At 36.6% G+C, this 12,416-nt stretch overlaps 1 protein-coding gene across 11 annotated transcripts in view; it reads right to left on the bottom strand.

Moving 5' to 3' along the window:
* LOC121430484 overlaps nt 1-12,416 on the bottom strand; it is a 152,613-nt gene that overhangs the window by 58,360 nt on the left and 81,837 nt on the right. For all 11 annotated transcript variants that reach the window (XM_041627754.1, XM_041627753.1, XM_041627755.1 and 8 more), the window contains 12 exons: nt 12,208-12,297; nt 9,795-9,949; nt 9,368-9,448; nt 8,519-8,654; nt 7,047-7,198; nt 5,785-5,942; nt 5,035-5,108; nt 3,545-3,705; nt 2,544-2,757; nt 1,942-2,257; nt 1,501-1,568; nt 774-1,037 (listed from right to left, as the gene is read on the bottom strand). In XM_041627754.1, coding sequence (XP_041483688.1) covers nt 774-1,037; nt 1,501-1,568; nt 1,942-2,257; nt 2,544-2,757; nt 3,545-3,705; nt 5,035-5,108; nt 5,785-5,942; nt 7,047-7,198; nt 8,519-8,654; nt 9,368-9,448; nt 9,795-9,949; nt 12,208-12,297 — 1,869 coding nt within the window. The remainder of the gene's footprint in view (nt 1-773; nt 1,038-1,500; nt 1,569-1,941; nt 2,258-2,543; nt 2,758-3,544; nt 3,706-5,034; nt 5,109-5,784; nt 5,943-7,046; nt 7,199-8,518; nt 8,655-9,367; nt 9,449-9,794; nt 9,950-12,207; nt 12,298-12,416) is intronic.

Genomic DNA, 12,416 nt, shown 5'->3' with positions numbered 1-12,416 from the left:
GATTTCTGAATAAAATCTTTCTATGAAAGAAAAAAAAAAAAGAATAAAAAAAGAAATATGGTAATTATATACATGTATCATCCATCAACAAGCAGTTGAAAGTTTCAAATTTGTTAGGAGTTAAGTTTCGTAGAATATGGACAACTCTATAAGTAATCATCCTTTTGTACATGCCAATCTGATTCCTAATATTCTCTATTCCCACTCCCCTCAGTGAAGAACTTGAGCCATTAATAATTATTATAATAATAATAATCTGCTTTTATATATATGTAGCGATATCCCAGCCATGGCTTAATTTCCTTCAGCAAGAAATTTATCCACATTGTGCTGCACTCGACCCAGGTGAGGTGAATGGGTACCTGGCAGGATTAATTCCTTGAATGCATGAGCGCTGAAAGGGAGCTCGGGCTAAAGCCGGGGTAATAATAGTAATAAAAAACGCGCCTCGGAATAGAATATTTCTAGATAGATGGCGCTATATAAATGCCTATTATTATTATTATTATTATTAGCGCTTATTACATCGGAAAGACATGTCTAACCGCTTTACAGATATATTATTACTGATATATTATTAGATGATTATAATTTGAAAGTATTTTTAAAACTTTTCATATGAACTAGAAAACAGCGAGAAATCATTTCCATAAGGCCATACATGTACATGTATATAGGGGTTGGACATAAATATTTTATGCTATTGTTTAGATCCATCTGGCAAATTTAGCAAAGCCAAAACAACACATTAATCCAGTCATTTTAGTACTCACTCGTTGTAGCCTTAACCGTAACTTTCTCCCCTTCTTTCTTCTTATTAACCGCCACGATACCAAACGTGTACTCCTTTCCGGGGGTCAGGTCACCGAACACGACCTCTGTAGCCTTGGGGTCATTCAGGGTGACCTTTGACTCCTTGGGGTCAGGTGGGTCACAGGTCACAATGTAAGAGGTGACTGGCGTTGAGGGAGCTTTCCATTTTAAGGTGATGATGTCCGTGGTAGCAGATGCAGAGGCCGATGTGACTGTGTTCGGGGCTGCATTGAGCAAAGTTTAAGCAATTCTGAATAAAATGTCTTCTCTCATTTATAAATAAATTTGAAGTGTCACTTATATATTTTAATGCTAATAGTAAAGAATGGGGCTGGTTCAGCCCCCCCCCCCCCACCGTTATTTTGCGGGTAATAAATCTGTAATACAAAAAGATAGAACCACATCGTTCGGTGACTTTTTTCTATAAAATCTTGTGCAGTTTTTGAGAAATTTGCACCCCCCGGCACTGATACAATGTTAGGATGGGGGAGGGGGGGTGGGGAGACTAAATCTCTGGTCTTATTATCCATCAAAATGGGCAGTCATTTCTGTTAGAGATTTGTGTCACAATCGGCTTTTCATAATTAAATCCCAACTTTAGACCAGAGTATTAATCAGAATACAGGTTATTGTCGATAATTTGCTTAAAAATACCTTTTCTTTTATTCTCAATAATGATAAACTCACCTGCTGAAGGCTTGCCAAGGACCAGAGTTCTTTCTATTTTACCATCATCCTTCCCAGTATCAAGCCATCTGTAGACAAAATAGATATATAATTGTAAATGAGAATGTTGACGGTCAAATTAAAAAGTTTTGGGAAAATTTAAATAAATACATGTACTGAGAAATTTTACATTGTCACCCATACAATGTTCATTTATATGGACATGATGGCTAGACATATTATGAATAAAAAAGAATAATAATTATCAAACATACATCTCAATATTGTACATGTATACCAAGAGCTTCTGACCAAAAGTACCGTTTCTCTGAAGACTATAGTACTTATCATGGCTAGTGACCTATGACACATAAAAACAATCATACAAACATGCTTACCTTTTCTTTTATGTCATTAAAATCACCTTAAAAACAATAGAGAACAATAAAGAGCAGAACTTACTTTTCACACGGGAATATGGCTTCATTCTTGGCCGTCCTAGACTCCTTGACAACGATCTTCTCCAAGCACCAACCCTGACCTTCCTCCTTCCCATCATGCCCCACAATGACCTTTGACACCTTACCCAGGAAGACGGCTTCCACCTCATAACCGTCCATCTGACCGGACTGGAAGGGCGTTTTGTTGTTGGTCTTGGGACGGACCAGGTATCGTTTGCCAGAGTCGTGGTTCTTTCCAATCAGGTTGACATAGATGCTGGCACTGGTGGAGGCCTCAGGTTCGGTCGAGGTGAATACTTGGACATAATATCTTGCAACTGTGATGAAAATGAAGAATTGATACAATAAAGTTTATGATTATATTATAAGAAAAAAAAACAAGTCCATGAAAGTTCATTTCAAGAAAATCAAGAAACAAAATATCAGTTTGCTAATCGATTAGCGATCGGCGGCAAGCCATTCGATCAATCGACGTTTACTCCCAGGCCTATACTGGACTGTCTAAGAAGTACACCAACAGCTTGCATACTAAGTGAATATAATCAAAGTTATCTATGTTTGATGTCTGGATAAAATAAAGTATTGATGTAACAGAAGCATTACCAGGTGCAGTTCTCTGACCGGGCCAGATTGCAGCCAATTCCCTCCAGACATCCCGGTCATCATTGCTCCTGGACATCCAACGGTCAACCTCATAATCTTGCCCCTCGTTGGTATTCAGATCAACCATCCTCATCGTCTTCACGTACCAGCTGGACTCGTTGTCCTCGTGACCAAGCCGGACCTTGACAAGTCTACCAATATCGCCAAAATTGACCTACATGCAGAAAATATAATATATAGATCAAAATATAGATGAAATAAAATATAAAGAATTAAAAAAAATACAAAATACACCCCAAAAGTGCTATAAGAGGGGTGCACATGTGACACCTGCATACAGCACCATCATGTCGCACTCGAGCTACATGTGTATGTATATGGTATGCCTCTCAAAGTATATAATGATCTAGCATATTTTATGTGTGGAGTATAAGTGAAAGAAACAGAATAAGATTCCAGCTCTAAGTTGTGGTCGAAAGGAGCACTTAAGGTCAATTCCATGGAATAATCAACTATATGTATGTCCAATCCCCCTTTTTTCTTCAATCTTACTTTACTCATGCACTGCTCAACCCATCACAATATGAGAGGGTTACAAATTTTCATATGAAATAGAAAAAAAATCATTTCAGGAGGTTGACACCAGGTGCAGATCGAGCCAGATATGACACAATAGTTTTGAGAGGCAGATTATTGTGCAGAAACCAATAATTAAAAAAATGGCCCCTGAAATGGTATTGTGTCTCATCCGGCTGGATCCACGACTGGGAACCGTTTCATCAATACATGTAGTTGTCAGATCTGACAGTTTTCCCTGATTGGCTGAGAAGAACTGTTACTATGGCAACTGTCAGATAAAACTGTACTAGTTGGATTAAAACGTCGGTAATAAAGTCTCTTCATGAAATGCTCCTCTTGGTGACACATACATGTACATAAGATCGCACTTACAATGTAAAGTACAAACCTCATGGCATTACCCTGAAGAGCCTTCAACTTACCCTGAACGTCTCAGCACTGCCTGGTTGGAATCCGTCCCCATGAGGGGGTTCCAGGACAACCTCCGTCTTATCCTTGTCTCCGTAGACCACCAGTGTCGCCGGTGAAGGCAGAGCGGCCTCACTCATAGAGCCTGTCACAATGAATATCTCCCAATCATTTGCTGTGAACAAAAGTGGAGTGAATGTTCCACAAATTATCAACATGGACATACAGATGGTTGATTATTGCATTAAAATACTGGACATTTATGAGTATGTTGTTGTAATGAAGCTTGCTCAAGGGTATTTATTGCAAATATTGTAAATGCTATTGTCTTTTTGGGCCATTCTCTACAAGCAATTTGATATTTTTATGGTCCTAGCCATTTCTTGTATTATCTATTGGATATTAACACTGTGTGATTTGTAAATTGATATTTCTATTGTTGAATAAATTGAATTGAATTGAATTGGATAATATGCAACAGTTAAGGAATCGAGGCATGAATATGTGACTTGCACACATGTACACACTAACTCACTATTGGCAGCATCCTTGAATCTATTCAATAATAAACAATGAATGCACAGTTTGCAGAAGTTGTACAGTTAACATCATCTGGGGCCTATTTCACAAAGACTTCTAATAATAACAGAATAATGCACAATGTCATGACCCTCCCTCTCCTTACGAATTTGAGCGGATTTTTTGTTTATATATGATTTTATATTTTTCCAATTTACTATTTATATTTGAATTTATGATGAGTTGTCAGGCACCTTGAGCATTCCTCGGAGTTGATATGTTCGCATTAGAAATATGGTAACTAATATTATCAACTCAAATTAGGATTTCAATCTCTTAAAACTGTTATTGCAAATGTGATATACAAGTATCATTAAAATGGGCAGTCGGTACATGTATAATGCTGGTCACTTTATATGGAAAACCATTTCTAGATATATGAATATATATATTTCTAGATATATGATGTATTTGAAAAAATACATGCAGGGTGACTTATTACTGGCAGCACTTAAAAAAAAATCATCAGACTTTTAAAGCATGTTACATGTTACATCATGGTGTACAGTGGTTGCTAAAAAGTTACTGAACCCCATCAGAAAATGCATTCCTTCATGCTGAGTGTTTAATGGACTGGACAGCAACATTATTACAATGATCGGCGAGCCAAGGGAAACAAACTTCATTCAATGTAATAATTTATATACCTGACTTCACAATTAAACATCTAAAACATGGCAAAAGTTTTAGATACACTTTAAACTTATGTTCATTTTTGTGATGGGGTTCACTAACTTTTTAGCACCACTGTACATCATCATGTAACATGCTACATGTATAAAAGTCTGTTGATTTTTTTAAAGTGCTGCAAGTAGTAAGTCACCATACATTTATTTTTCAAATATCTAGAAATATAGGTTTATAAGTGACCAGCATTACCGACGGCCCATTTTAATCATTTCACGAATCATTTCAAAGATCTTACGTTTTATCGTCCTTGTTTCAGTGAGTGCCAGTTCTCTCTCAATCTCATTGTCGTCCTGTCCTGCATCAAGCCATCTACAATTTAAGAACAAGAAAGATTGAAATTAAAATCTTGTCCAGTATGCACATTTATTCAAATTGCTTGTCATTATTCTAAGTAAGGAGTGAGATACTTGAACATGTACTCTGTTTCACTTTCAGAGACTTTATAATATATATGTACAGTAGATACAGTTTACAATGTACATGTACATGTAACATTTGTTTTGTGTGATAGACTTTCTTAAGTAACGGAGAAGTACATGTACCATAGTTCATTCTACAAAGTCGGATGCTATAGGAGTCTTTTCAGGTGGAAATGATCCACGAAGAAGGTATATTCCAATACTGATTTTAATAGCTTATTTCATGTCAGAAACATGCTATAGTTTGCTTGTCAGAGGATTATTTTGTTCATAAACTTTCTGAAATAATGGAATATTTCCAAGATTATACATACTTTTAAAGACTTTTCATTACACTAATAATGTAGTTTACATTAGCTCATATGTTGTATACATGTACATACAGTCATGTTTTTTTGTAATTTTTTTTTATTGGAAATAAATAAATTGATCTGAACTGATCAATTCTACAAAGATGGAATATTCTTTTCAGGGGTCTTAGCATGAATACTACTAACAATCCAGGGGCAGATTTATACAAATGATTATTACAGTAGAGAATTTTTCTTAAAGAAGAAGCAATGTACCTTTCACATTTGAAGATGTATTCTGTCTTGGAGTCTTTTTTGTCCTTGATGGTGACCTGTTGGAGATACCATCCCTCTCCGGGGCTATCCCCATCATGACCAATCACAACCTTGGTAGGTTTCTTGACCGATACGGCCTCCAACTCAAAACAGTCCACCTGTGAGCCAAGATGAAAGGCATCATCGACAGGTTTGTATTTTTTTTTTCAATTCAATGTTTTATTCAATTCCAATAAAAATCAATACAGAGTATAGAATACAGTAATAGCAAATACAATGTGCAATAATAAAGCAAGAAAATGTAAGGTACATGTAAAACAAGTATTAAACAGATACAAATGAGAATAAAGAGATATAATATTGGAATTAGGAGGTCATAAAAACCTATCAAGGTTTGTCGAGATAACCACCCTTTAATACATAAAAAATAAAATAAGCCAAATTGAAATCATGAATTTAGTAAAATGCTCATTTAAAATTAAATTCAATAACTGAAATCATTTGATGATACATGTACATGTAATAATATAAACATACCGGTAAGTTAAGACACGTTTAACCGCACAAACTCAACATTTTACAAAACTTTGAAACCAACACAAATGTTGCATGAAACGTATATTAGACAGATGGAGGGGGTAAACAGAGATCTGGTGGATGTTTCTTAAAGCTGTTCGTAAGTTAAGAGCGACTTTAAGAACGACTGGTGATCCCTTCTTGTGGTGAATGGTATACACCAACATTTTCATTGGCGATGGTTCAACTCGGAAGAAAGGTTCACCAGTCGTTCTTAAAGTCGCTCTTAACTTATGAATAGCTTTATGAAACGGCCCCCTCGCCCATTAATCCCCATCAGATGAGAAATATTCCAAACAGCTGTTAGAAGATTTGTAAAGCATCACATTCAAAGCTTAACTCAAATTCACACAATCTACAAACATACCCTTGGATATTTACTCTTTTTTTTAATTTTCAATAGCAGACTACTAACATAATACATTATTACTACAACTACATACAGTCATACTCCTAACTATATTTTGATAAGACTTTATGATAAATTGAAGAACCTAAATGTAATGTATTTATGAATCATATGTAAATAATACAATTGGGAAGTGTATTTTTTTATTACTGAGGGTCACTTGACTAACTTCTGCCATTAATCTAATTCATACTTCCTCCATTATAAAATCTATACATCATCATCTCTCTATCTCCTCCCATTATCATCATCACCATCCTTTCTTTATTCCTCTCACCTGGCCTTCCAGAAATGTATCATCATTATTAGATCTATGAAGAAGCCTCTTGCCGGTGTCACCCTTCTCCCCAAAGATGTTGATGTAGACGTTGGCATCTGTCGCCGAGTTGGGCTCCGTTCCCGTGGCAACCATAACAAAGTACTGCATCACTGGAAGAGCAGATGTACAAATTATCGTCGGGGTCAGTGATAATAAGATTAGAATGAATTGAGCGGGAGAAAATACTTACTAACTGAAATGTGTTTATATATAAAGAATTTCATTGACCTTGGATGTCCAGGAAAGATAAAAAGGTTTGATTTCCAATGAGCAGATATGGACAAAACATTAAGAGGATATATGAGGACTTTTCCAAGGTGAAACATAATTGGATTTCATGGTATATCATATTTATTCATTTGACAACAGGAGAAGTCCAGGAGAAAAAGCAGAATCATATGACATGATTTATTGCACACATAGATATGATGTTGTCTTCTTGTTTTGTGTGTGTAAAGATTAAGATGAATACAATAACACGGTCCAAATGTACAATACCAAAGATTCAGTGTAAATAAAAAAGAGAGTAAACAAAATGATCAAATAATGATGTTAAACTCTTGAAGAAAGCTGGACTTAGGGTGTACATGAATGCATTTGATTATGAAGGTGAGTTACATGTACAAATGCAGGAAGGGCAGAATCACAAACAAGAAAACAAAAAGGGAAGTGACAGGGAGAAACTAGTGCTTTGAATGCTGTCATATTTAGCTGCAATAAATCCCTCATGAGAATATATTTCTCTATGTCCTTGAACTTAATTCCAAAATTTGAGTAGTTGACCAAAAAAAACATAAGAATTTGTACATGTATCATTATTTGTATTATTAGAATTTGTGTCATGGAAAAGATAAGAGGAGAGACAGTTATGCTCTTCATGCTTTTCTAAATTGTTTCCTCTGTGACCTTCTCAATCAACATCATCATAAACATCGTCAAAGACGTACCTCATGAAGAAAGCATATTCAACATAGCCCCATTTACAGTGTCCTTGATTTTTTTTCTCTCTTAGTTATAAGATTTCTAATTTCACTTTTGTTTGTATATTTTGTATGTTCTACATTGTAAAGCGCTTTGATATGATTTCATGAAAAGTGCTATATAAGACTAAGTTGTTATTATCATCATCATTACCATCATAAATATCATCATCAATATCATCATCATCATCCACACCAACATTATCATCATCACCATCATCATAAACATCATCATCACCATCATTATCACCCACATTATCATTACCATCATCATCATCATCATCACCATCATTATTACCATCACCATTACCATCATCATCATCACCAACATTATCATCATCATCACCTCCATCATCATCATCATCGTCATCACCCACATCACCATCATCATCATCGCCCACAACATCACCCACATCATCATCACCATCATCATCACCTAAGATTACTTACTAGGTAGAGGTTTCTTCCCAGGTAGAGCTATGGCATGTTCTCTCCAAAGATCGCCATCATCTTCCTTCAGAGACAGCCAACGATTCTTAAACTTACAGACGTGTTTGTCACCGCTGGACGGCTCTATCAGACTCACCTAAAAAAAAATCAAGGATAATTTACAAACATTGAAAATTACATAAATCAAGGGGTGTGAGAGAGGTAATGGGTGGATCTGTATGTGCCAGATTTATCCCATGCACTGCGATAGGATTGTATGTATTTGGCAATCCTATGTGAGCTGACAATGATAATCTATTTGGGTGCATCTGAATAGCTACAGTGCTAACCCATTACATTAGGGGAAACAGGAAATCCTTGTGTGAAACATACGCAACATATGAGAAATTAACAATTCAGTACGCAAAGGTTGAAATGATTTTTGGTAATACTTCATTCATTTTTATAAATTTATTCTGACCCAGCAAAACTATTTAAGGGTTTTCAAATAATCTATACTGAAAAGGGAACTGAAGTATCCCAATGCCCCATGTGTTTACATACAAGCAAAGGCGAGTGGTGATGAGTAGATGGGAGCACGGACGGGCGTGGAAGAGCAACAACGAGCAACAGCGAGGGGCTCATGCAGGCATCGACACAACATCAGTGCTAAATTTTTGTCACATTACCTTGCTTTAGCTCGTATGAACACGCTTCACTGCTTCAACTTCATACAAGCTTTAACGAGCTTGTAACCTGCGTCAAACCATGTATTGCTGTTTTCAGCTACATGTAACCCAGCAATACGCAGATTAGAACGCAAAGGAGCGAGCCAGGCTAAAGGTTTGTGCAACAGGGTCCATATCTTACCGTGTCTAATCTCCAAGAGGCCTTGTAGGAATCTAATCCTATCCTGATCTTGTAGATGTTACCAAGACCTTGTAGGTTGACCTAAAGATACAACATATATACAAAAACAAATGTTATTTTACAGACAATCATTGTACAAAACCAGCATTGATTCAAAAAAAGGAAATAATAGGGTGTTGAATGTTGTCATATTAGTACATTCCTCTTTCGATCAACTCTATCAATGTCATCAAATGATTTTTGACGAATTGGATTGGTCAAATATCTTGGTAGGTCCACCTCTGATATGTGCATTTCATATGCATATTGTACATTACATGTATGTAACTAATCTGTTGGAAACAGTCAGCATAATAGCATGCATGTACACTGTCTGTATGCACACAAAATATAAATGAAGGCCGGTGACCAAACACATCTCACAAACCTTGAACTTGTCTTCACTGCCTGGGCTGAACAGCTTGGGCCCACCTTTACCGAGAGTGAAGGGTTCCGATACCTTCTTGTGTCCATACACCACCAGGATGACACTGGCTTTGGTAGACAGGCTACCAGTCTTTACAAGGCACTTCCATTCTCCATCTAGGGGATGAGAAGGATGAGAAAAGAAGTCAAAAGAAGAGAAATGGTGATACCGGGAAAGGGCGTGGGATGAAGGAGGGGAGGAGAGAGGAGGTTGCAAATGTATAGATATTCAGAGAGATAGAAGAGTGGGCAAGGGGAAAATGGGAATGAAGAAAAGTCAAAGGAAAAGAAGTTTTAAGAAGATGAAGAAGAAGGAGGAAGAGAAGGAGAAGGAGAGGGAGAAGAGGAAGAAGAAGAACAAGAAGGAGGAGAAGAAGTTTTAAGAAGATGAAGAAGAAGGAGGAGGAGGAGAAGGAGAAGAAGAGGAGGATGAAGAAGAAGGAGAAGAAGGAGAAGAAGAAGAAGTTTTAAAAAGATGAAGATGATGATGAAGAAGAAGAAAAAGAAGAGGAATAAGAAGAAATAGAAGATGAAGAAGAAGAAGAAGAAGAAAAAGAAGGAGGAGAAGAAGGAGGAGGAGAAGAAGAGATGAGGAAGAAGAAGAAGAACAATAACAACAAGAAAAAGAAGAAAATGAAACACAGAATAAAAAGAAACAATGAAGGAGAAGGAAGACGAATGAAAGTAAAGGCAAACCAAGAAAAGGGAAAGAAGAGAAGAATGAAAAGAAGAAAGGGGAGGGGTAAGAATATCTCTTTGATCGATAATCATCAAACCAATATTATATTCAAACATACAAAATGATTCTCAATCATACACAAGCAGATCAATCGGAGGTCAATTTTGTTTATCATGATCTGTGTTAACACGCATTTCCTAGCATCATTTGCACAGAAGCACTGTAAATGAACACCTACAAGCAGTACTGCCCAACTTTGACAAAATGAAGCCAGTGACACATCATCAAAATCTAGGTTATTGTCATTTCTGAAACACCCTATGTATGTTGCACGTTCAGGCCAAATTTGGAGAAGAAATGATCGTTCAATGGAAGAAAATATGCTGTTAAATTGCATTGACGCCTACGTAAATGACGAACACACATTGCTCATTTACAACAAATGGTACTTTTGTAACTTGCTTCCTTTTGCCAAAGTACATGTACGGTAGCGTAGACTTCTGAAGTATATTGTAAATAATCTGGACCCCGTCTTACAATGAGTTGCAATCGATCCGATCAACCACAACTATGGAAAGCCAGCACCATCAAAACAAAAAATGTGTGTTCATTCAAAATGCTTTCTAGAAATGAATTTTCATTCATTTATTCATCATTTTCTTGACAATTCAGTATGGTCCTCTTTGCTTACAAAAGGACATTGTGCAAATTTCTAGCAGGAAATATTATGACTGTCACGTGGGAAGTGACTTTTTTTATTTTTTATCTACTGCTGCTTGACACCAAATAAGGAATACGTAAAAACTGAGGATTGCAGTTATGAAAGATTTAATCAAACCTTTTCAATGTTTCTTTTGATTTCTTTGACAATGATTGTACAAGAAAATATATATATATATAGATGTTCGTGTAGGCAGTTTTAAGTTAAAACTGAGGGACTACGTCGGTGACAAGATAACGACCCCAGCTGCCGCCGGTTCTCCACCGACATGACTGGTCAAAATTCATGTCATCATTGGGGGCTCGATCTCGTCCACTAATTCGTTGAAGCCACATCTCTCTTATCTGGGGGCTACTCATCAAGGGGTAACACAGTCTGCGGAGGCCGAGGCCGAGTGGAAGAGACATCGCAAGCTGCGGAGGCCAGGAACTGGACCGACCACCAGGGCCGAGTGGGGCATGTCAGACCAGATAGGATGATGGGGGCTCACATCAACGATTACCGTTAAGTTATATTTTGTTATCCATAATCCACATTCATGTATATTTTCATGTAAATCATTGTAAAAGAAATCAAAGGAGACCACAGAATGATTTAAGAGCTTTGATTAAATCTTTCATAACTGTAATCCTCAGTTTTTACGTATTCCTTATTTGGTGTCAAGCAGCAGTAGATAAATAATTTTAAAAAAAAGTCACTTCCCACGTGACAATGACGGATTTCCATACAGCTGAGGTTGATTGGATTGATCACAACTCTTCGTAAGACGGAAACCCGGTGGATGTCTCATAAAGCTGTTCGTGAGTTATTAAGAGCAACTTAAAGAATGACTGGTGAACCTTTCTTATACGCCAAATAATCACCAATGAACATTCAATTGTGAAATGATCACCAGTCTTTCTTAAAGTGACACTTAACTTACAAACAGCATTATGAAACAGCCCCCCTGGTTTAGCGTAAGAGCATAAGAGTTACCCTCATATTGTGTTTTCTCCTTTTCTGCTATGGTAGCTGCTGCTGCTCCTGCTGCAGGGGCAGCCTCCTTCACCTGCTTCAGCTTGGAACCTGAAAAAAAAATGGAAAATAATAATTCAAACATTATTAATAACGATATTTCCAACAATTACAAAAATAACAATGATAATAACAGTAATCAATAATAATAATAATAACTATAATAATAA

This window comes from Lytechinus variegatus, chromosome 17, assembly GCF_018143015.1.
Source record: "Lytechinus variegatus isolate NC3 chromosome 17, Lvar_3.0, whole genome shotgun sequence".
Lineage (NCBI taxonomy): Eukaryota > Metazoa > Echinodermata > Echinoidea > Temnopleuroida > Toxopneustidae > Lytechinus > Lytechinus variegatus.
Note: the sequence above shows the minus strand (reverse complement) of the source record. Positions and strands in the feature narration are given on the sequence as shown.